Raw genomic sequence first — 26106 nt, 5'->3', positions numbered from 1 at the left:
TGGACTTATTAAGGATGGCCATTCTGACTGGTGTGAGGTGGTAGTATCTCATGGTACTTTTGAATTTCATTTCTCTAATAATCAGGAATGTTGAGCATTTTTTCATGTGCTTGTTGGCTGTCTGTACATCTTCCTTGGACAAATTTCTATTCAGGTCTTTTGCCCATTTTTCAATTGGGTTGTTGGCTTCTTTGAGTAGGAGCATGAAAATACTTGAACTTCAAATTTTCTGACATACACTTTGTGCCAAGGAAAGAAATTGATTGTGAATTATTTTTTATCAATTTCATGAATGACTCTCTTTTTGCTTTTGGTAAAGTCATATTACAAAAACCCTCATTAGTCTTCTTACAACTGTCCCTTTCTTTCCTATGCCCCTACTTAGAATCTCTATCTCTTCTTGGCTTTAACAGACTCAGCAAAAAAAAAAAAAAAAAAAAAAAAAAATGGAAGAACTTCTGAGACCTAGGTGCTCTGGAAAAGCCAATTCCATCTGAGGAACGCAAGTAAACAATTTAGTAAAATAGTATGAGACACTGGAGTAAAACATAGTCTATGCTCCTAAAACTGTGGCAATATAGTTGTTTTCTTATTATCTATTCTAAAGCTATAACATGACTATTGAAGTCTTACTAAGAATATTAAATGTTATGAAAATGCCTAATAAGTACCTAGCCACTAATAAATAATCAACAAATATTTGTATGGCCTTTTTTCTGTCATGATCTGCAAGATTTCTTAGTTTTATTTCACAATTTACAACAGATATAAACCTCCTTATTTATATAAATTATTAATTTCTAGACATCATGCACAACCCAAGTTACTCTCCTCTTCAACAGAATCTTCACGGCATTTTTCACCTCCGTGTTTCTCACTGTATAAATGATGGGATTTAATATGGGAGTGAAGCTTCCATAGAACAAACTCACCAACTTGTCCACAGGATATGTAGCCACAGGACGTACGTAGCTGAATATACAAGGGACGAAAAAGAGTACCACTACTATAAAGTGGGAGCCACAGGTGGAGAGGGCTTTGCGTCTTCCTTCAGAGCCATGGGACTTCAGGGAGCACAGAATGACTATGTAGGAGATGATTAGCATGAAAAAAAAGACCAAGCACATGCCCCCACTGTTAGCTGATACCACTATTCCACGCCAGTAGCTGTCAGTGCAGGCAAGTTCCATCAGTGAGAAGAAATCACACATGACGTGGTCAATGACATTGGGACCACAGAAGGGCAAGTCAAGGACTAAGTGAATCTGCACAGTGGCATGGATTATCCCACTAATCCAGGCCACCACCAGGAGCTGGCAGAGCCCATGTCGCATGATGGTTGTGTATTGCAAAGGCTTGCAGATGGCCACATAGCGGTCATAAGCCATGGAAATGAGGACAATAATCTCTGATCCTCCCAGGAAATGTTCCAAAAAGAGCTGAGTCAGGCAGCCACCCCAGGAGATGGTTGTCCTCTGATACAGCAGGTTAATGGTAATTTTGGGAGTAGTGACAGAGGAGAAGGAGGCATCTACGACAACCAAGTAAGTTAGAAAGAAGAACATGGGAGCTAAAAGTGTGGGGCTGAGGGAGATGGTAATGACAGTGAACAGACTGGCCAGCAAGGTAAATAGGAAAATGAACAAAAAGACCATGGAGAGTATTTTCCACAACTGTGAATTCCATGTGAATCCCAAGAGAATGAATTCAGTCACATTGTTGGGAGGCATGAGGAGATCCATTCAGCAAAAAGGAGACCTTCCTGAGATCTGAATGATCTACAAAGGAGGAAAGAATGATACCTATTAATCAGAAAGTTATTCTAGTTTCAATGTCTTAGAACTATAATAGAGCAGTCACTGTCAGTCGGGAGCATGTTCTTGGGAGACTTGTCCCAGTTCTTGTTTCCATTCTTTCTTACTTTCATCATGATGATTTACATCTCCTCAGGCACCTAGTACCTGTCACCTGTGAAACATCTATAGGGCAGCATTGGGTGAGTAATTTAATGAGAAAACACTGTGCTACCACTGAGAGATCTGGGTTTTCCTCTTGGTTCCATCTCCAGGTGACTTTGTAAGTCATCTCAGGGTCCCATGATTCTGGGCCCTCCTCTGTGTTTGTGAGCTTACACACTGTGATTCTCAGATACATCATGTAAACTGAGAGGTCCCTCATACGGGTAAGAGTTACTCTCTCTTCCATGAGAATTGACAAGTGAACCCTCAGCTCTAAAACATGGAAAGAAAGGCACTGTTAGTAAATATCTGCCATAAACAGCCAGTTTAGGGAAATGTATATGTTATTGGCGACACCCTCCATGGTACCTACCCAAACACATATGCGATTCAACTGTATCTTCACTTACCATAGTTCCTGGAATAATGTCTACAGGGTCTGAAACCTGTTAGATGTTAACTAACCTGTTAGATGTTGCCATTCTCCATGGGTGAGAATATGCATGCTTCTCCAAACCATAAACCTAGGAGGAATTCAAGTGTTTTAATCTTCCTTCTCTGCTTGGCATTACTCTCTACTTTGTGAAAAACAGAAACAAACATTTGAAAGGAAGTGGCATTCTAGGTTTTTTTCCGACACATTTAATATTGTGAGTGTGAAAATAATAATTGCCTCCAGGTAAGACAGTGTTACTGGGTCTTTTTACTTACAAAATATTATTGTATTTATTAATCAATGTTTATTCTTTAAAATTCTGTGCCACATGCCACTTAAAGTAGCCATATTCAATAAACCTACTGCCCCATAGATGTGGATAAAAGTGGAACAAAATTCTTGCATAGGTATTCAATATGCAAGGATCTATCAAGTAAAGAAAATCCTTATTTTCAAAGTTTAAAAATAGAAATTTAATATGAAAAGCCAAAAGATATATTCTACTTGGTAAAATAGGAAATGCACTCCACATATATATGCATGTGTACATTTATGTAAACATTTATAATCCCTTTACTTAATACAAATACCTACTAAATGTTCACTTATTATACAAATATTTATTGGACTCAAGTAGGGATATGAATGTATATTTGATCACACAAATTGTGAAGATTGTCCTGTTAAATGCACTTAATGCCTGAAATTTCATTACCAACGAGCAGCAAGTCATCCATCCATGATATGAAAGACCTTCCCACTCCTTCATATTTCTGCTACGTGCATTCTCATGCCGACTGCTCCCATCTTCCCACAGCATCCTTCCTCCACCTTTCCTGGTAACAGGCTACTGTGTTACTTACTAATTGATTGAGAAATTTGGGGGACATAGATTTCCCAATGAAAAGAGAAGCAAGAATATGAATATAATAAAACATATTCCTGCAAAAAGCATGTATTCTTTTTCTTTCAAAGAAAACTGAGTAAAAATCTATATATTTTTAATTTTCTAAGATGAAAATGGTCTACATGAGTGGAAACAAAGTGCATCCACTTCACTGCACTCCTTTATTCTGAGTTAGAGTCCCCCCAGCAATTCGGAGAAAAGTACAGTGTTAATAAAATGAAAATTAGATATAATTGCTGAAAGTGATTTAGAGAAAACTATGAAGAAATAAAAATCACTACTTCATTTTTCTTTGGCTCCACAATACTCTTTCTAGGAATAAACCCTAAAGGAAAATACTCTTAAAGAAGAAAAATCATACTTTACATATATGTCTATACGATTGCTAAGAGTTGTGGAAAACTTAGGAATGACTTGGAATGTTCAACATTGGAGAAATGGAATAATTAAAATACAGTGCATTTCTTTCAGCAATGTGTACTTTTTAACAGAAGTGTTTTTCAAAAGATTGTGCAATATCTAGGAGTATTCTTTAGTTGTAATATAGTGTGGAGAAAATTTTGGATGCAAATTTGAATTGCATAATTATTCTACCTAATATAAATCTCTTTTTATTATTCTTCTAAATAATTGAAATACATTTCCCTGAGAAAAGTACTCCAAATATTTTTACTTCTCCAATTCATGCTGTTATACTTGACTATCTTTCTTCATGTTCATGCTGGGAAAGGGATATAATGCTGAGACTAGTGAGGATGAGAAGTGATTATATACATTTGTAAGATCCATTTAAACCCAAGTGTCTATGAATATGATTTTCTGGAAAAACAAAACAAAACAAAACAAAAAAACCCTCACCTATGAATTTGTCTGACATAGCTCCATGGAAAGGGCACCTAGGGGCAGCTGTAGGTTCACCAAGAAAGAACTTGTAATATTAAAAACACCAACTAGCTCACCTACAATAAGTGTCTTTGTTGATTTATAAATAGTACTTTTGCCTAAAGCCTTTCTCTTGAGCCTTAAAAGCGCTCCCATATATTCTCTTTGCAGGCAAACGCTGTGAAGTTTCTAAACTGTGGCTAATTGGACCTCAGGGCTACGTCATCACCATTTGCAGATCATGCCAACAATCCAATTATTTCGCATAACTTAAATGCAGAGTTCTTTTATTCTAGTCACTTTTAATTTTGACTTATTCCTTGGGTTTATATAAGCACAAGAAAACAGATGAGAAAAAAAAAGGTAAGTGAATCATATCTGAAACTGGTATTTGAAAAGAAATGGGCATAATTTGAAGTCTGAATATTGACTATTAAATAAATTAAACATGTAGGTAGGTACTATCTGATTTAAATTTTTTTCATTATACATTTTTTTCTTCTTTTAACGGCCACACCCATGGCATACAGAAGTTCCAGGCCAGGGATCAAATCAGAGCAGCAGCTGCTGACCTATGCCACAGCCAAAGCAACGCCAGACCCTTAACCCCGTAAGCAAGGCCAGGGGTCATACCTGCATCCCCACAGATACAATGTTGTGTTCTTAGCCTGCTGAGCCACAACAGGAATTCCAATATTTTATTCTTAATTGCCTACCATTCATGCTCATCATAACATTTAAATATAATTTTCTGGTGTACAGTAGATTATATTATGAACCTTATCATAATATTGGCACCTCACCCCAATTAAAAATTAGAGTACCTCTTCAAAGTAGTTGTTTCCTGTGTCAGTTCTGGAATTAGATATATAAGATAATGATGGAAAGAATTCCATTTTTAAATTATATTCAAAGATGGTAAAATGCCTTTAATTGTCATTTACATTTAATCTCAAAGGATACCTATGGAAAGGAAAAATTAGGCAATACTATTTACAATGTATAAGTAGAAAATACAACTCAGGGCATAAGAGCATGGTTTTCCAAGGGGAAATAAGAAGCTAGTTTGCTAAATTCTGAGCCTTGGTGATCCATGGCATCAGTACCACAGCATAGAAGCCAGAAAGTGACAAGGATCTGTCCAATCAAGGGAAGGAAATGCCTAAATTATACCGAAAGAGATCTCAGCACGAAAGGGCCAACTGGGGCTGATTTTGTTTGGGGTGTGCTGTAGGCAGTCAAATCAAAACACTAACTTTAAAATATTTTTATAGGCTTCTGACCTCAAACAAATGGATTGTATGGGAACTTCTATATGCCCTTGGAATGGCCATAAATTTTATTTTTTAAAAAATTTAAAAAAGAAGCTAACACAAGACTAGATTTCATTTTCTACCTCTATTAAAAGAACAAAGTTTTCTTTGAGCACTGCCATTGATATCATGTGGATTTTTGTGCCCTTAAGTGACCTGTATTTGCTTTTGTATTTTATTTTTATTTTTATTTTTGTCTTTATAGAGCTGCACAAACAGCATATGGAGATTGCCAGACTAGGGGTCTAATTGGAGCTGCAGCTGCTGGCCTACACCACAGCCATAGCAACGCCAGATCCGAGCCGCATCTTCGACCTACACCAGAGCTCATGGCAATGCCGGATCCTTAACCCACTGAGCAAGGCCAGGGATTGAACCCTCCACCTCAAGATTCCTAGTCAGATTCGTTTCTGCTGTGCCACAATGGAAACTCCTGCTTTTTTATTTTAATCTTGGCATTTTGGTTCAATAAATATTATTTCACAGTGACTTGTGATCTTGTTCATTGTAATTTTTTTTGGTATTTTTACAAATTTCTCAAATCACAAAATCTAACTGACGTTCTTTTAGCTTCCAGCTAACTCTGGGGTCCTTCAAAAGAACACTGAAACATCGCAGAGAGGAACTTTAATTAGGCTTTCTCGGGTTGTTAAATTGCATGAGAAACATTGTCAAGTGATTGGAGATAAACTCTTGATTATATTGTATAGATAAATGTGTTTATTATAGATATTCCAAAATGTATATGAGATTCCTAACATTTGACATGCCCCAATAGAATATATATATATATATCAGTCATAATCCTTGCTACTCTCTTACAATGTTGTATATCACAGAAATCTCCCTCCACCCTGCCAATTACGTTGTATTCAAATGTTTAACCATGCCATTTTAGGTTTTGTCCTTTATGGGAAATCTTTACTTTACCTTAAGTCTTTCCTAAAATGAAGATCTACAAGAAAATTCGAAAAAGGAACATTTTGAGAAATTCAAGGTTCTGGTGGGCTGTACTTAGAGAACATCACTGAACTGAGTAACAAATGGCAAAACTCTGATGGAAAACCTGAGGCGTTCATGCAGATCAGCACTCATTAAACAGAGGGGACCGAAGCAAGTCATAAATATCATTTATAACTTTATATTTTTTTGAAATACCCTGGCCTTTGATCTTTGGTTTCCAGAAAAAGGGTTTCCTTCTGTGCTATGCCCCCCAACAGACTGATAAATAACACCTATGTGAACAAAGATGAACCATCCTCCCCACTCTAGCTGACCATTCTAGAATGTCAGGTCTCCGGTGGATTTGTTGGTTTATTGCAACCAGACTAAAACTCAGTACATTAATTTAATTCTATTGTCTGCACATTGTTTGCTTTGTATCTCCTGTTGCTATGTGCTATGACATTGCCAATGTCAGCAGCTGTGTGACTTATATCCTGTCTGTTTTATAAGATGTTTTCTCTTACATAAACCAACACGTATCCAAGACTCCAGTAAAATTGAACATCATGAATAAACAGACCATATTCATGACATAGAATAATTCTAATAGGGTGGTTCTAGCTGTGAGAGGGAAGAAGAAAGGAAAATATTTCCTGGATCACATTAGCACGGTAAGACAGAGGGTTCCTGAGAATTTTAACTTCTCAACAGGGCCTAATCCATAAATGATCACCAGGATTGGCATATCAACAGTATATATCTCACCTGGTCTGGGATGAAATTCCTAGGGACACAGGACATAAACGGTTCAGATATTGGTTGAATTTTTGGAGCAAAGGAAGGGATTGTGAACGAAAATGTTGCAGGCCACGTGAGTAAACAAAGGATGTGGCAGCCATCAAGCCAGCACATTACAGCCACCTTGAAGGGAAGCCTTGAGGGAACTCAGGATGGAAACAAATAGGACCTGGTACCGGCCACTTAGCAGCCACCTGCTGCAGAGATCCCAGAGTGTCCCCCGAGGAGACTGAGGATGAGAAAGCACAGGACCCTGACCCAGAGAGCTGAGGTGCCTATCCAAGAAATGACCTCAGGGAGCCCAGACCCCTGTATCTTCCCGAACGTGGAGAAGCGCTAAGTTCCTTAACGTGATTTATGAAGTTCTCCTTTATTAATAGCAATCTTGGTGCTCTGACTTCCTGATCTTTTGTGGTAAAACCTCCCATATATCCTGGCTCCTCCCCTTGCCTCTTCAGAACTGTTGCTCTGCATTATCTGAGAGGCACTCTCACAGGCTTGAGTTCTCAGAATACCCACCAAATACAGCTTAACGCTCCAATGTTAGGTCGTACACTTTTTGGTTGATACTAGCCACTACTTGTTGAAGAGACTCTCTTTTCTCCATTGTATATTCTTGCCTCCTTGGAGAAAGCCATGCACAACTTAGTAAACATTCTCCCCAGTGCCATTCTGGGGCATTACAATGTGGTCAGATGATGGAAGAAAGCGCTCAGGTTAACCACTGACTTGGAGAAAGTGATTTTGTGAGAAGTAACGTGAGGTGGAGTGTTGGAGGCAGAGAGGTTTGGATGAACAGAGATGTAGTAATTCAGAATTTCCTGGTATTCTCCAGATACGCAGAAGCACTTTCTGAACGCTCAACTCAGCCATTTTGAGTTTATGAAGGTCGATGTTAGTGCATTTTTTCACTGATGAGAAAGAAATCTGGAGGGGGTATTTGCTTTTGCGCGCACACACACACACACACACACACACACACACACACACACACAGAGAACCCTGTTACCATTCCAGTGCTGGCCTTTTGTGAAAGTGAAGTGGCATAGCTTGAATGTTCAAAGAGAGGAATATAACTACAGTGATGAAATACATTGCTACATGTGAGAAAGTCTACATCTTATGGATGATATCTCCTTGAAGTTCAAAGTGAATGAATTATTATGACTGCAGTTGGATTTGCTGTTTATTGACCCAACAGATAATCACATTTCATTACAAAAAAAGTCGGTTTGAGGGTTTTTTCTTTTTTTTTCTTTTTTTTTTTTGTCTTTCTAGGGCCACACCCACAACATATGGAGGTTCCCAGGCTAAGGGTCTGATTGGAGCTGTTGCCAACGGCCTATGCCACAGCCACAGCAATGCCAGATCCGAGCTGTGTCTGCAACCTACACCAGAGCTCACGGGCACGCCAGATCCTTAACCCACTGAGCGAGGCCAGGGATCGAACCCACAACCTCATGGTTCCTAGTCAGATTTGTTTCTGCTGTGCCACAACAGGAACTCCTAGGTTTGAGTTTTAAAGCCTTGGATTAGAAGCTTATGGCTAAAACTTTGAAAGGAAGCTGCATTCCAGTGTGCCATTTCCTAGCACAACTTATGGAGGAAGCATGGGTGATGTGAAAGGCAAGCAAATTAGTAAAACACGTTGGGCTTTACTTGGCTTTTTTGTAAAATGGAGATACTTGCAACGGAACTGCAGGTTTTCATAGGGTCAATCAAGTGATGGGATTATGCCTGATAGTCAATACAGTATTAATTTAATGTAAATATATGTAAATATATGTATCAGACATACAGAGCAATCGCTTTAGATCCTACTCACGTCCTTAATGTTCCACTTGGATAAAGATGCTTAATCTTGGGTCAAATGACTCATGTCATGGTATGGAAAATGAAAACATTTCTTTGATATTCAAAGCTGTGAGCCATAGGATACTTAAGTATAGAGAGCAAATTTAGAGGAATTTTTTAATTTTCAGGCTTATATTTTATGCCAAGTACACAAATGGATTTTGAAGTCTTCTTTTATGAGGGACTCTGTTTTTGCTTTTTGTGAAATCACATTAGAAAAAATCTACCGATTCCTTCTTGCAACTGTTCCTTTCCTAGGCAGCCACTAAGAACCCCTATCCCTTCTTTGCTTTCATACAGGCTTAGCAAAAATGGAAGAAGTCCTGGGACCAAGGTGCCCTGGAAAAGCCAATTCCATCCGAGGAACACAAGTAAAGAATTTAGTAAAGCCATGGAAGACTCTGAAGTAAAACATACTCTCTACTCTTAAACTGGGGTTATACAGGTTTTCTCCCATTGTCAATTCTGAAGCGATGAACACGCACATTAAAGGCTGGCTAAAAAATAGTAAATGTTATCAAAATGCCTAATAAAGGCCTAGACATTTAAATAATCACAAGTATTAGAATTGGCCTTGTTTTCTGTCAATAATCTGCAAGATTTCTTACTTTTCCTTTACAATTTGCAACTCCTTGTGTATTTTATCAATTTCTAGGCATCATGCACAACCCAAGTTACTCTCCTCTTCAACAGAATCTTCACGGCATTTTTCACCTCCGTGTTTCTCACTGTATAAATGATGGGATTTAATATGGGAGTGAAGCTTCCATAGAACAAACTCACCAACTTGTCCACAGGATATGTAGCCACAGGACGTACGTAGCTGAATATACAAGGGACGAAAAAGAGCACCACTACTATAAAGTGGGAGCCACAGGTAGAGAGGGCTTTGCGTCTTCCTTCAGAGCCATGGGATTTCAGAGAGTTCAGAATGACCATGTAGGAGATGATTAGCATGAAAAAAAAGACCAAGCACATGCCCCCACTGTTAGCTGATACCACTATTCCACGCCAGTAGCTGTCAGTGCAGGCAAGTTCCAACAGTGAGAAAAAATCACACATGACGTGGTCAATGACATTGGGACCACAGAAGGGCAAGTCAAGGACTAAGTGAATCTGCACAATGGCATGGAGCAGCCCTCCAACCCAGGCCACCACCACCAGGAGCTGGCAGAACCCATGTCGCATGATGGTCGTGTAGTGCAGAGGCTTGCAGATGGCCACATAGCGGTCACAAGACATGACAATGAGAACGATGATTTCTGATCCTCCTAGGAAGTGTTCTAAAAACAGCTGAGTCAGGCAGCCACCCCAGGAGATGGTTGTCCTCTGATGCAGCAGGTCAATGGTAATTTTGGGGGTGGTGATAGAGGAGAAGGAGGCGTCTATGAAGGACAAGTGAGTGAGAAAGAAGTACATGGGAGTTGAAAGCGTGGGGCTGAGGGAAATGATAATGACAATGAACAGATTTGACAGGAGGGTAACTAGGTAAATGAACAAAAAGACCACGTAGAGTATTTTCCTCAAGTGTGGATTCTGTGTGAGTCCTAAGAGAACGAATTCAGTCACATTGTTGGGAGGCAAGGGGAGATCCATTCAGCGAAGGAGCACCTTCCTGAGACCTGAATTATCTACAAAAAATAAAGAATGATACCTATTAATCAGGAAAGAATTGTAGTCTCAATTTTTGAGAAATAAAATATTCACCATCAGTCAGGAGCATGTTGTTGGCCATCTTGCCCCAGTCCTTGTTTTAATTCTTTCTTGATTTCTCCATGATGATTTATACATCTTCAGACACCTAGTACCTCTCACCTGTGAAACATCTACAGGGAAACTCCGAATGTGTAATTTACTGAGAAAACACTGTGCTATCTTTGAGAGATCTGGGCTTTCCTCTGGGTTCCATCTCCAAGTGACGTTGTATGTCACTTCAGTGTCTCCTGTTTCTGAGCCCTCTTCTGAGTTTGTTAAATTACACATTGGGATTCTCAGATATATCCTGTAAGCTGAGAGGTCCTCATATACGTAAGAGTTATCCTCTCGTCCATGAAAACTGACAACTGAATCCTCCACTCTAAAACGTGGAAAGAAAGACACTGTCAATAATTATCTGCCATAAACAGCCAGGTTAGGGAGATGCACGTGTTGTTGGCAACACCCTCCCTGGTACCTGCCCAAACACATGTGCTATTCAATGGTTTCTTCACTTACCATAGTGCCTGGCCTAATGTCTACAGTGTCTGAAACTTGTTAGATACTAAGTAAATGCTTATGAACTGCCATTCTCCATGGGTGAGAACATGCATGCTTCTCCAGACCATAGACTTCGGAGGAAGTCAAGTGTTTCCCTCCTCCTGCTCTGTTTAGCATTCCTCTCTATATTATGAAAAACGGAAATAAATATTTGAAAGGAAGAGGCATTCTAGTTTTTTCTGACCCATCTTGTATGGTGAGTGTGAAAATACTAGTTGACTCTTGGGAGAGACTCTTCCTGCATCTTTTTACTAACAAGATACTATAATATTTAGTAATCAATATGGTTTTTTTTGTAATTCTGTGCAACACAAAACTTAACATTATCATATTCAGTAAACTTACTGCTTCCATAGATTAAGATAAAAACAAAATAAAACTCTTGCATAGGTGTTCAATATGCAAGGATCTATCGGGCAAAGGACATCCTTATTTTCAAAGTTCTACAACTAGAAATTTTACATGAAAAGCAAGAAGAAATAGATTACTAGGTATCTTAGGTATTGCACTATACATATATATACATGTACATGCATACGCAAACACATCTAAAGCCTTTGACTTACGGTAAATACCTACTAAAAGCTCACTCATCATACAAATATTTATGGGATGCTAACTGTGTATATGAATGCATGTTTGTTCACAAAAAGCCATGAAGCCTCTCCCTGGTAAATGCCCTTAATGCCTGAAATTTCATTACCAAATAACAGCAAGTCACCCATCCAGGACATAAATGACCTTCCCACTCCTTTATATTTCTGCTACATGCATTCTCATGCCTCCTTCTCCCATCTTCCCAAAGCATCCTTCCTCCATCATTCCTGGTTACAGGCTACTGTGTTACAAGTAGATGGAGAAATTTGGGGGACATGGATTTCCCAATGAGAAGGGAAGAAAAATATGAATATAATCAATGTATTCCTGAAAAAAGCATGTGTTTTTTTCTTTCAGAGATAATTGAGGTAAGACCTTATTTTTTTATTTTTTCTGAGATGAAATTTTATACATACGTGGAAACAAAGTTCAGCAACTTCATTACATTCCTTTATTCTGAGATGGACTCCCCCATGGATGGATTCAGAGAAGTGTGTCCTGTGAATGAAATTAGAATTTGATATAATTACTGAAAGGGATTTAGAAATAACTGCGAAGATATAAAAATTGCTGCTTCTTTTTTCTTTTTTGTCTCAACAATATTCTTTCTAGGGAAAAAAAACTAAAGGAAAATATTTCTAAAGGAGAAAAATCATTATATATGTTAATTTTATATATATATGTGTGTGTCAATACAATATGTAAATATATAAATCACTGTATATATATGTGTGTGTGTGTTGATACAACTGTTAAGAGCTATGGAAAATTTAGAAAGACATGGAATGTTTAATGTTGGAGAAATGGATTATTAAAATAGAGCGCACTTCTTTGATCAATGTGTACTTTTAAACAGAAGTGCTTTTCAAAAACATGTGCAACATCTAGGAATATTCTTAAGTTATAATGTAAATTGGAGACAATTTTGGATGTAAATTTGAATCACATAATTATTTTACATAATTTAAAATCTCACTTTATTTTTTCTAATAACTTAAATATTTATCACTGAGAAAAATACTCCAAAGAATTTTACTCCTAAATTCAGAATATTGTGCTTGAGTCCATCTTTCTTCATGTTTTGCAGGCTGGATAAGGGATTTAAAGCTCAGACTGGTGAGGGTGAGAAGTGATCATATAAGTTTGTAAGATACATTGAAACCCAAGAGTCTATGAATTTGATTTGCTGGAAAAAAAAAATCTCACCTATGAATCTGTCTGACAGAGCTCCATGGAAAGGGCACCTGGCAGCTGTTAGGTCACCAAGAAAGAGGTTCTAAGATTAAAAATGCCAACTAGCACAGCTACACTACGTGTCTTTGATGAGGCCTTTGCATAAATCCTTTCTCTTGAGCCTTAAAAGTGCTACCATATATTCTTCTCGTAGGCAAATGCTGTGAAGTTTCTAAACTGTGGCTAATTGGACCTCAGGGCTATTTCACCATCATTAGCAGATCATGAACACAATCCAATTATTTCATATAATTCGTTTCATCTTTAATTGTAAATTATCCTCTAGGTCTATATGAGAATTGAGTAATATGATGAGAAAAAAAAAAAAAAAACAGCCAATGAATCATATCTGAAATCTGGTATTTCATACGAAATGTGTGTAATATGGAGCCTGAGTATTGACTAACCTATAATAAACACTTAGGCAACTATCCAATTTAAATTTTTTTCATTATGCATTTATTTTCTTCTTTTAATGGCCACACCTACAGCATATGGAAGTTCTGGGCCAGGGTTTGAATCAGAGTGGTGGATACAGATCTACTCCATAGCCACAGCAATGCCAGACCCTTAACCCCCTAAGTGAGGCAAGGGTTCAAACCTGATCCTCACGGACACTTCGTTGTGTTCTTAACCCACTGAGCCACTGAAGGAATGTCAATGTTTTATTAATTTCCTACCATTCATGCTCAACATAATATTTAAATATCATTTTCTGATGTACGCTAGGGAATCATTATGAACCCTATTATAATATTGGCACTTCACACCAAGTAAAAAGTACACTACGTCTTTGAAGAACTTGTTTCCTGTGCCAATTCTGGATTTAGATGTATAAGATAAGAATTCCATCTTTAAAGTATCTACAAAGATGGTAAAATGCTTTTATTCATAATTAAAATTTAACCTCAAAATCATGCCTATGGAAAAGAAATATTAGGCAATAATAGTCACAATTTATAAGTAGAAAATACAACACATGGGATAAGAGCACCATTTTCCAAGTGGAAGAAAAGAGTTAGATCACTAAATCCTGTGCCACTTTCCTTATCTTAAAGTTGTTGGTTTACAACAAAAATGTCATGATACTCTTATTATAGTGCCCCCAATTGTAAGACCTACAACAATACTATACTAAATAAATAAATAGCAGTATCTGAAATTATTTTGTAAGTATATGCAGTTCAATTCAACTCAGGAATATTCCCATATAGAAACGCACTTACCATATTCCAAAATGCATGAGTGAAGAAGAAGAAAAATAAATTGTACGTAACTCTGGATGGGCTCCAGAGGATGTAGTCACTGTGAGCAGCATGTGTCATGAAGGAAAATAAGTGAAGAGAGCTGAAGCCACAGGACTCAACCTAGTGCGATTAAACAGTCCAATATTTTAGCGCCAAAATAATATTTGTGATGGTAGACAACAAAACAGTTAGAATGAAGATTTTAGATTATCTAATAAATTATAAGGAATGTGGATTTAACTAAGTGTGATCCTGGAAGTATCTTGAACTAGTCTCTGAACTCTAGAATAAAAGCCATATTTCAGAGACTTAGCATGTTCTGAAAAAGTCATCATCGTGAACCTCAGGAATGATTCAAATCTATTCATTAAGTGGTGATCCAGTCTCTACTTAAAAAGCTACAGTGCAGGGTATCAAGCTTGTTTTAGAACCCTTACACCCATCTAGTCTAGCCCTAAGACCTAGAGTAGCAAGGAACGGAAAATGATTAAAGTTTAGATCCAAATCAGTGACATATGCCCATGAAAACAATTTTCACAAGGGGAGTAACAGGAGTAACACCAGAAAAGGCTGTTTCCAGACTACAAATACAAGAACAGAGTGGTTTAAAACCCTATGTGGACAGCAACACAGGATCTCAAACTTGGGTAAATCAGAATGAAAGCAGGAGTAATTATATATGGATGGTTGAACAGTATGATATTTAGTAGGTTCAGAGACCAATTTACAAAAAAAAAAAAAAAAAACAAAAAACAAAAGCAGCTACCCACTACACTGTTCTATGGCCAGTTTCATACATTTCAATAGGTAGAGAAACAGTCTCAAAACAACAAAGCCCTCAAGAGCAGAGATCCCACTGTATTCATCCATTCCAAAAAAATCTTCAGTCCATAAGGACAGCCCCTAAGTTGTTTGCCAAGAATGAGAAGTGCAATGTGGTCTCAGAAATCTTCCAGCTTTACTTATAATTGAATGAAAAGCGAATAGAGCCATATTTATGGCAATAAACATATTGGCTTGGGCAGAATCACAGAACTGGAAACACCTTCCCTTTTACCTAAGTAAATCACTTGCACAAAGAGGGCAAGTTGTTTAAGGTCCAAAAAGAAGAAACCAGCATAGTGTGAATACAATTCATGTCTCCTGATCCTGAAGCTAATGTTCTTCATCATGTTTTCATAACCACCATATACTTGCTACCTATTGCTATATCCATGTTCAACTGGTTTCTTCAGTACAGCATACTCTAGCCAGGAAACGGGAGCTGGCCCATTCTGTCACAACAGGCAAATATAAACACTTCTATGACAGAGACACACATATGCTTTCATTTTTATTTGAGAAGCAGACATCATTTATGGAAAGAGCCACATTTCATTCACAACAAGCTCTCATAAGTTAGGTATTTGTTTATTTGAGAAATCCTTTTCTTTGGTCAACTATGGAGTACTAATTCCTTTTTTTTTAATAAACATATTTCATATACTCTTCTCCTCAGTTTTCAAAGAGGATTCCAGATTCAAGGAACTAAGTGAAAAGCCAAATGTCTACTAGTGAAATTATTTTACAGATGTATTTTACAGTGTGCCTTCGAAAAGCACCCACACTTAACTGCTAGTGATAAAGATTAATCGAAAACATTATTGTTGTCGATGGCATATACTCCAAGATATCTCTGTATACCAAAATATAATCAAATACAAGTACTAAAACTCTGTATTCAACGTAAAGATCAGAGGATGTAGAGGAAGAATATATAGGCTCACTGACTTACAGGTCATATGGTCTAATTAAACTTTCTGATATCCCATTAATTTCTATAATAAATTAAGTATATAAAATTTTAGTTTTATAACATTGTTGTAACCATTTCAGAACACTTCATAATTTTCACATCAGTTTAAACAGTGTGCCATTAAATTTTATAATCACTGACAACTCTTCCCCACAGAAAAAGGGTTCCAATAACCTTTGGATAGTTGTTTCAGTTATGGGTCAAGAGAGTACTGGCAAGTATTTTCTTTCTGTTTCATATCCCACAGCATCCTAGATACCGGTAGGCCGTACAGCTTTCTGAGAACCCACTGATTTTTTTTTTTATACTGGTACAGCATATAATTACGTAATTAGAAAAAATTTTTATGTCTATTTTTGCTTTTAAGGACCGCACCTGTGGCATTATGGAAGTTCCCAGTCTAGGGGTCAAATTGGAGCTGCAGCTGCCAGCCTATGCCACGGCCACAGCAAGGCTGAATGTGAGCTGGATCTGTGACCTACAGACCCATATCATTCATAGCAATGCTGGATAATTAACCTACTGAGCTAAGACAGGGATGGAACACACAACCTCATGGATATTAGTCCCATGCATAACCCACTGACCCACAACAGGAACTTCCTGAAAGGAAATTTTACACAACTACAAAATAAGGTAGGATCTGAAGGAAAGGTCTTTTCTCTGACAGCCCTGAAACTATTGAAAGAGTATCAGATTTGGTTTTAAAAGAATGGAGATCTGAATACTAGCTCTGTCTCTGATAATGGGTGGGTTGTTGAACTGCTTCAAAATTTACTATTTGTCGTGTGTGGAATGGGGATAATCATAATACTTAGGTGCTTTTGGTATCAAGTGAGAGGTATGGGAAGAAATTTAGAGTGATAAAATATGAAAATGTAAAAATCATGATAGAAATAAAATTTTCATTTGGGGTCACTATCCTAAATTGTATATCTGCTTAATATCATTTTAGTAGCTTTTTTATTTATAACGATTTTTATTTTTCCCATTATAGCTGGTTTAAACTGTTCTGTCAGTTTTCTACTGTACAGCAAGGGGATCCAGTTACACAGACATGTATACATTCTTTTTTCTCACATCATCATGCTCCATCATGAGTGACGAGACAGAGTTCCCAGGCTACACAGCAGGATCTCACTGCTAGTCCATTCCAAAGGCAATAGTTTGCATCTATTAACCCCAGATTCCCAGTCCATCCCACTCCCCCCCATCCCTTGGCAACCACAAGTCTGTTCTCCAAGTCCATGAGTTTCTTTTCTGTGGAAAGGTTCATTTGTGCCATATATTAGATTCCAGATATAAGTGATATAATATGGTATTTGTCTTTCTCTTTCTGACTCACTTCACTCAGGATGAGAGTCTTTAGTTCCATCCAGGTTGCTGCAAATGGCATGATTTTGTTTTTTTATGGCTGAGTATCCCATTGTGTATATATACCATATCTTTTTAATCCGATCATCTGTCGATGGACATTTGGGTTGTTTCCATGTCTTGGCCTTTGAGAATAAAGCTGCAATGAACATGTGGGTGCATGTATCTTTTTTAAGGAGAGTTTTGTCCAGATATATGCCCCAGAGTGGGATTGCTGGGTCATATTGTAGTTCTATGTGTAGATTTCTAAGGTATCTCCATACTGATCTCCATAGTGGTTGTACCAGCTTACATTCCCACCAAAAGTGCAGGAGGATTCCCTTTTCTCCACACCCCCTCCAGCATTTGTTATTAGTGGACTTATTAAGGATGGCCATTCTGACTGGTGTGAGGTGGTAGTATCTCATGGTACTTTTGAATTTCATTTCTCTAATAATCAGGAATGTTGAGCATTTTTTCATGTGCTTGTTGGCTGTCTGTACATCTTCCTTGGACAAATTTCTATTCAGGTCTTTTGCCCATTTTTCAATTGGGTTGTTGGCTTCTTTGAGTAGGAGCATGAAAATACTTGAACTTCAAATTTTCTGACATACACTTTGTGCCAAGGAAAGAAATTGATTGTGAATTATTTTTTATCAATTTCATGAATGACTCTCTTTTTGCTTTTGGTAAAGTCATATTACAAAAACCCTCATTAGTCTTCTTACAACTGTCCCTTTCTTTCCTATGCCCCTACTTAGAATCTCTATCTCTTCTTGGCTTTAACAGACTCAGCAAAAAAAAAAAAAAAAAAAAAAAAAAAAAATGGAAGAACTTCTGAGACCTAGGTGCTCTGGAAAAGCCAATTCCATCTGAGGAACGCAAGTAAACAATTTAGTAAAATAGTATGAGACACTGGAGTAAAACATAGTCTATGCTCCTAAAACTGTGGCAATATAGTTGTTTTCTTATTATCTATTCTAAAGCTATAACATGACTATTGAAGTCTTACTAAGAATATTAAATGTTATGAAAATGCCTAATAAGTACCTAGCCACTAATAAATAATCAACAAATATTTGTATGGCCTTTTTTCTGTCATGATCTTCAAGATTTCTTAGTTTTATTTCACAATTTACAACAGATATAAACCTCCTTATTTATATAAATTATTAATTTCTAGACATCATGCACAACCCAAGTTACTCTCCTCTTCAACAGAATCTTCACGGCATTTTTCACCTCCGTGTTTCTCACTGTATAAATGATGGGATTTAATATGGGAGTGAAGCTTCCATAGAACAAACTCACCAACTTGTCCACAGGATATGTAGCCACAGGACGTACGTAGCTGAATATACAAGGGACGAAAAAGAGTACCACTACTATAAAGTGGGAGCCACAGGTGGAGAGGGCTTTGCGTCTTCCTTCAGAGCCATGGGACTTCAGGGAGCACAGAATGACTATGTAGGAGATGATTAGCATGAAAAAAAAGACCAAGCACATGCCCCCACTGTTAGCTGATACCACTATTCCACGCCAGTAGCTGTCAGTGCAGGCAAGTTCCATCAGTGAGAAGAAATCACACATGACGTGGTCAATGACATTGGGACCACAGAAGGGCAAGTCAAGGACTAAGTGAATCTGCACAGTGGCATGGATTATCCCACTAATCCAGGCCACCACCAGGAGCTGGCAGAGCCCATGTCGCATGATGGTTGTGTATTGCAAAGGCTTGCAGATGGCCACATAGCGGTCATAAGCCATGGAAATGAGGACAATAATCTCTGATCCTCCCAGGAAATGTTCCAAAAAGAGCTGAGTCAGGCAGCCACCCCAGGAGATGGTTGTCCTCTGATACAGCAGGTTAATGGTAATTTTGGGAGTAGTGACAGAGGAGAAGGAGGCATCTACGACAACCAAGTAAGTTAGAAAGAAGAACATGGGAGCTAAAAGTGTGGGGCTGAGGGAGATGGTAATGACAGTGAACAGACTGGCCAGCAAGGTAAATAGGAAAATGAACAAAAAGACCATGGAGAGTATTTTCCACAACTGTGAATTCCATGTGAATCCCAAGAGAATGAATTCAGTCACATTGTTGGGAGGCATGAGGAGATCCATTCAGCAAAAAGGAGACCTTCCTGAGATCTGAATGATCTACAAAGGAGGAAAGAATGATACCTATTAATCAGAAAGTTATTCTAGTTTCAATGTCTTAGAACTATAATAGAGCAGTCACTGTCAGTCGGGAGCATGTTCTTGGGAGACTTGTCCCAGTTCTTGTTTCCATTCTTTCTTACTTTCATCATGATGATTTACATCTCCTCAGGCACCTAGTACCTGTCACCTGTGAAACATCTATAGGGCAGCATTGGGTGAGTAATTTAATGAGAAAACACTGTGCTACCACTGAGAGATCTGGGTTTTCCTCTTGGTTCCATCTCCAGGTGACTTTGTAAGTCATCTCAGGGTCCCATGATTCTGGGCCCTCCTCTGTGTTTGTGAGCTTACACACTGTGATTCTCAGATACATCATGTAAACTGAGAGGTCCCTCATACGGGTAAGAGTTACTCTCTCTTCCATGAGAATTGACAAGTGAACCCTCAGCTCTAAAACATGGAAAGAAAGGCACTGTTAGTAAATATCTGCCATAAACAGCCAGTTTAGGGAAATGTATATGTTATTGGCGACACCCTCCATGGTACCTACCCAAACACATATGCGATTCAACTGTATCCTCACTTACCATAGTTCCTGGAATAATGTCTACAGGGTCTGAAACCTGTTAGATGTTAACTAACCTGTTAGATGTTGCCATTCTCCATGGGTGAGAATATGCATGCTTCTCCAAACCATAAACCTAGGAGGAATTCAAGTGTTTTAATCTTCCTTCTCTGCTTGGCATTACTCTCTACTTTGTGAAAAACAGAAACAAACATTTGAAAGGAAGTGGCATTCTAGGTTTTTTTCCGACACATTTAATATTGTGAGTGTGAAAATAATAATTGCCTCCAGGTAAGACAGTGTTACTGGGTCTTTTTACTTACAAAATATTATTGTATTTATTAATCAATGTTTATTCTTTAAAATTCTGTGCCACATGCCACTTAAAGTAGCCATATTCAATAAACCTACTGCCCCATAGATGTGGATAAAAGTGGAACAAAATTCTTGCATAGGTATTCAATATGCAAGGATCTATCAAGTAAAGAAAATCCTTATTTTCAAAGTTTAAAAATAGAAATTTAATATGAAAAGCCAAAAGATATATTCTACTTGGTAAAATAGGAAATGCACTCCACATATATATGCATGTGTACATTTATGTAAACATTTATAATCCCTTTACTTAATACAAATACCTACTAAATGTTCACTTATTATACAAATATTTATTGGACTCAAGTAGGGATATGAATGTATATTTGATCACACAAATTGTGAAGATTGTCCTGTTAAATGCACTTAATGCCTGAAATTTCATTACCAACGAGCAGCAAGTCATCCATCCATGATATGAAAGACCTTCCCACTCCTTCATATTTCTGCTACGTGCATTCTCATGCCGACTGCTCCCATCTTCCCACAGCATCCTTCCTCCACCTTTCCTGGTAACAGGCTACTGTGTTACTTACTAATTGATTGAGAAATTTGGGGGACATAGATTTCCCAATGAAAAGAGAAGCAAGAATATGAATATAATAAAACATATTCCTGCAAAAAGCATGTATTCTTTTTCTTTCAAAGAAAACTGAGTAAAAATCTATATATTTTTAATTTTCTAAGATGAAAATGGTCTACATGAGTGGAAACAAAGTGCATCCACTTCACTGCACTCCTTTATTCTGAGTTGGAGTCCCCCCAGCAATTCGGAGAAAAGTACAGTGTTAATAAAATGAAAATTAGATATAATTGCTGAAAGTGATTTAGAGAAAACTATGAAGAAATAAAAATCACTACTTCATTTTTCTTTGGCTCCACAATACTCTTTCTAGGAATAAACCCTAAAGGAAAATACTCTTAAAGAAGAAAAATCATACTTTACATATATGTCTATACGATTGCTAAGAGTTGTGGAAAACTTAGGAATGACTTGGAATGTTCAACATTGGAGAAATGGAATAATTAAAATACAGTGCATTTCTTTCAGCAATGTGTACTTTTTAACAGAAGTGTTTTTCAAAAGATTGTGCAATATCTAGGAGTATTCTTTAGTTGTAATATAGTGTGGAGAAAATTTTGGATGCAAATTTGAATTGCATAATTATTCTACCTAATATAAATCTCTTTTTATTATTCTTCTAAATAATTGAAATACATTTCCCTGAGAAAAGTACTCCAAATATTTTTACTTCTCCAATTCATGCTGTTATACTTGACTATCTTTCTTCATGTTCATGCTGGGAAAGGGATATAATGCTGAGACTAGTGAGGATGAGAAGTGATTATATACATTTGTAAGATACATTTAAACCCAAGTGTCTATGAATATGATTTTCTGGAAAAACAAAACAAAACAAAACAAAAAAACCCTCACCTATGAATTTGTCTGACATAGCTCCATGGAAAGGGCACCTAGGGGCAGCTGTAGGTTCACCAAGAAAGAACTTGTAATATTAAAAACACCAACTAGCTCACCTACAATAAGTGTCTTTGTTGATTTATAAATAGTACTTTTGCCTAAAGCCTTTCTCTTGAGCCTTAAAAGCGCTCCCATATATTCTCTTTGCAGGCAAACGCTGTGAAGTTTCTAAACTGTGGCTAATTGGACCTCAGGGCTACGTCATCACCATTTGCAGATCATGCCAACAATCCAATTATTTCGCATAACTTAAATGCAGAGTTCTTTTATTCTAGTCACTTTTAATTTTGACTTATTCCTTGGGTTTATATAAGCACAAGAAAACAGATGAGAAAAAAAAAGGTAAGTGAATCATATCTGAAACTGGTATTTGAAAAGAAATGGGCATAATTTGAAGTCTGAATATTGACTATTAAATAAATTAAACATGTAGGTAGGTACTATCTGATTTAAATTTTTTTCATTATACATTTTTTTCTTCTTTTAACGGCCACACCCATGGCATACAGAAGTTCCAGGCCAGGGATCAAATCAGAGCAGCAGCTGCTGACCTATGCCACAGCCAAAGCAACGCCAGACCCTTAACCCCGTAAGCAAGGCCAGGGGTCATACCTGCATCCCCACAGATACAATGTTGTGTTCTTAGCCTGCTGAGCCACAACAGGAATTCCAATATTTTATTCTTAATTGCCTACCATTCATGCTCATCATAACATTTAAATATAATTTTCTGGTGTACAGTAGATTATATTATGAACCTTATCATAATATTGGCACCTCACCCCAATTAAAAATTAGAGTACCTCTTCAAAGTAGTTGTTTCCTGTGTCAGTTCTGGAATTAGATATATAAGATAATGATGGAAAGAATTCCATTTTTAAATTATATTCAAAGATGGTAAAATGCCTTTAATTGTCATTTACATTTAATCTCAAAGGATACCTATGGAAAGGAAAAATTAGGCAATACTATTTACAATGTATAAGTAGAAAATACAACTCAGGGCATAAGAGCATGGTTTTCCAAGGGGAAATAAGAAGCTAGTTTGCTAAATTCTGAGCCTTGGTGATCCATGGCGTCAGTACCACAGCATAGAAGCCAGAAAGTGACAAGGATCTGTCCAATCAAGGGAAGGAAATGCCTAAATTATACCGAAAGAGATCTCAGCACGAAAGGGCCAACTGCGGCTGATTTTGTTTGGGGTGTGCTGTAGGCAGTCAAATCAAAACACTAACTTTAAAATATTTTTATAGGCTTCTGACCTCAAACAAATGGATTGTATGGGAACTTCTATATGCCCTTGGAATGGCCATAAATTTTATTTTTTAAAAAATTTAAAAAAGAAGCTAACACAAGACTAGATTTCATTTTCTACCTCTATTAAAAGAACAAAGTTTTCTTTGAGCACTGCCATTGATATCATGTGGATTTTTGTGCCCTTAAGTGACCTGTATTTGCTTTTGTATTTTATTTTTATTTTTATTTTTGTCTTTATAGAGCTGCACAAACAGCATATGGAGATTGCCAGACTAGGGGTCTAATTGGAGCTGCAGCTGCTGGCCTACACCACAGCCATAGCAACGCCAGATCCGAGCCGCATCTTCGACCTACACCAGAGCTCATGGCAATGCCGGATCCTTAACCCACTGAGCAAGGCCAGGGATTGAACCCTCCACCTCAAGATTCCTAGTCAGATTCGTTTCTGCTGTGCCACAATGGAAACTCCTGCTTTTTTATTTTAATCTTGGCATTTTGGTTCAATAAATATTATTTCACAGTGACTTGTGATCTTGTTCATTGTAATTTTTTTTGGTATTTTTACAAATTTCTCAAATCACAAAATCTAACTGACGTTCTTTTAGCTTCCAGCTAACTCTGGGGTCCTTCAAAAGAACACTGAAACATCGCAGAGAGGAACTTTAATTAGGCTTTCTCGGGTTGTTAAATTGCATGAGAAACATTGTCAAGTGATTGGAGATAAACTCTTGATTATATTGTATAGATAAATGTGTTTATTATAGATATTCCAAAATGTATATGAGATTCCTAACATTTGACATGCCCCAATAGAATATATATATATATATCAGTCATAATCCTTGCTACTCTCTTACAATGTTGTATATCACAGAAATCTCCCTCCACCCTGCCAATTACGTTGTATTCAAATGTTTAACCATGCCATTTTAGGTTTTGTCCTTTATGGGAAATCTTTACTTTACCTTAAGTCTTTCCTAAAATGAAGATCTACAAGAAAATTCGAAAAAGGAACATTTTGAGAAATTCAAGGTTCTGGTGGGCTGTACTTAGAGAACATCACTGAACTGAGTAACAAATGGCAAAACTCTGATGGAAAACCTGAGGCGTTCATGCAGATCAGCACTCATTAAACAGAGGGGACCGAAGCAAGTCATAAATATCATTTATAACTTTATATTTTTTTGAAATACCCTGGCCTTTGATCTTTGGTTTCCAGAAAAAGGGTTTCCTTCTGTGCTATGCCCCCCAACAGACTGATAAATAACACCTATGTGAACAAAGATGAACCATCCTCCCCACTCTAGCTGACCATTCTAGAATGTCAGGTCTCCGGTGGATTTGTTGGTTTATTGCAACCAGACTAAAACTCAGTACATTAATTTAATTCTATTGTCTGCACATTGTTTGCTTTGTATCTCCTGTTGCTATGTGCTATGACATTGCCAATGTCAGCAGCTGTGTGACTTATATCCTGTCTGTTTTATAAGATGTTTTCTCTTACATAAACCAACACGTATCCAAGACTCCAGTAAAATTGAACATCATGAATAAACAGACCATATTCATGACATAGAATAATTCTAATAGGGTGGTTCTAGCTGTGAGAGGGAAGAAGAAAGGAAAATATTTCCTGGATCACATTAGCACGGTAAGACAGAGGGTTCCTGAGAATTTTAACTTCTCAATGGGGCCTAATCCATAAATGATCACCAGGATTGGCATATCAACAGTATATATCTCACCTGGTCTGGGATGAAATTCCTAGGGACATAGGACATAAACGGTTCAGATATTGGTTGAATTTTTGGAGCAAAGGAAGGGATTGTGAACGAAAATGTTGCAGGCCACGTGAGTAAACAAAGGATGTGGCAGCCATCAAGCCAGCACATTACAGCCACCTTGAAGGGAAGCCTTGAGGGAACTCAGGATGGAAACAAATAGGACCTGGTACCGGCCACTTAGCAGCCACCTGCTGCAGAGATCCCAGAGTGTCCCCCGAGGAGACTGAGGATGAGAAAGCACAGGACCCTGACCCAGAGAGCTGAGGTGCCTATCCAAGAAATGACCTCAGGGAGCCCAGACCCCTGTATCTTCCCGAACGTGGAGAAGCGCTAAGTTCCTTAACGTGATTTATGAAGTTCTCCTTTATTAATAGCAATCTTGGTGCTCTGACTTCCTGATCTTTTGTGGTAAAACCTCCCATATATCCTGGCTCCTCCCCTTGCCTCTTCAGAACTGTTGCTCTGCATTATCTGAGAGGCACTCTCACAGGCTTGAGTTCTCAGAATACCCACCAAATACAGCTTAACGCTCCAATGTTAGGTCGTACACTTTTTGGTTGATACTAGCCACTACTTGTTGAAGAGACTCTCTTTTCTCCATTGTATATTCTTGCCTCCTTGGAGAAAGCCATGCACAACTTAGTAAACATTCTCCCCAGTGCCATTCTGGGGCATTACAATGTGGTCAGATGATGGAAGAAAGCGCTCAGGTTAACCACTGACTTGGAGAAAGTGATTTTGTGAGAAGTAACGTGAGGTGGAGTGTTGGAGGCAGAGAGGTTTGGATGAACAGAGATGTAGTAATTCAGAATTTCCTGGTATTCTCCAGATACGCAGAAGCACTTTCTGAACGCTCAACTCAGCCATTTTGAGTTTATGAAGGTCGATGTTAGTGCATTTTTTCACTG

The 26106-nt window shown here is 37.7% G+C and overlaps 3 protein-coding genes across 3 annotated transcripts in view; 1 reads left to right on the top strand and 2 right to left on the bottom strand.

Annotated features, from left to right (window-relative positions):
• Window positions 1-800: 800 nt before the first annotated feature.
• LOC100512650 (olfactory receptor 4C3D-like) lies at window positions 801-1742 on the bottom strand. Its single transcript, XM_003124155.3, has one exon. The coding sequence runs from the start codon at window positions 1740-1742 to the stop codon at window positions 801-803; it is 942 nt and encodes a 313-aa protein (XP_003124203.1).
• Window positions 1743-9744: 8002 nt separating this feature from the next.
• Window positions 9745-10689, bottom strand: LOC100512461 (olfactory receptor 4C3D-like). Its single transcript, XM_003124154.1, has one exon. It carries the CDS (start codon window positions 10687-10689, stop codon window positions 9745-9747), a length of 945 nt encoding a protein of 314 aa, XP_003124202.1.
• A 1442-nt stretch (window positions 10690-12131) lies between these two features.
• Window positions 12132-26106, top strand: part of LOC100513978 (olfactory receptor 9G1-like) — a 28127-nt gene continuing 14152 nt past the window's right edge. The window contains exon 1 of the mRNA XM_085010063.1: window positions 12132-12314. Within this exon, the coding sequence (XP_084866189.1) occupies window positions 12222-12314 (93 nt within the window). The 5' untranslated portion in view covers window positions 12132-12221. The remainder of the gene's footprint in view (window positions 12315-26106) is intronic.

The sequence above is a fragment of the Sus scrofa genome, chromosome 2 (genome assembly GCF_054392235.1).
Source record: "Sus scrofa isolate SSC_HxYL_T2T_F1_AM1 chromosome 2, Sscrofa_HxYL_maternal_Yorkshire_Landrace_v2.0, whole genome shotgun sequence".
Taxonomy (NCBI): Eukaryota; Metazoa; Chordata; class Mammalia; order Artiodactyla; family Suidae; genus Sus; species Sus scrofa.
This window is presented reverse-complemented; position numbering and strand designations above follow the sequence as displayed.

Excerpts from the sequence above, each read along its gene's own strand:
- LOC100512650 (XM_003124155.3), bottom strand. The coding sequence starts at position 1,742 with ATGGATCTCCTCATGCCTCCCAACAATGTGACTGAATTCATTCTCTTG.
- LOC100512461 (XM_003124154.1), bottom strand. The coding sequence starts at position 10,689 with ATGGATCTCCCCTTGCCTCCCAACAATGTGACTGAATTCGTTCTCTTA.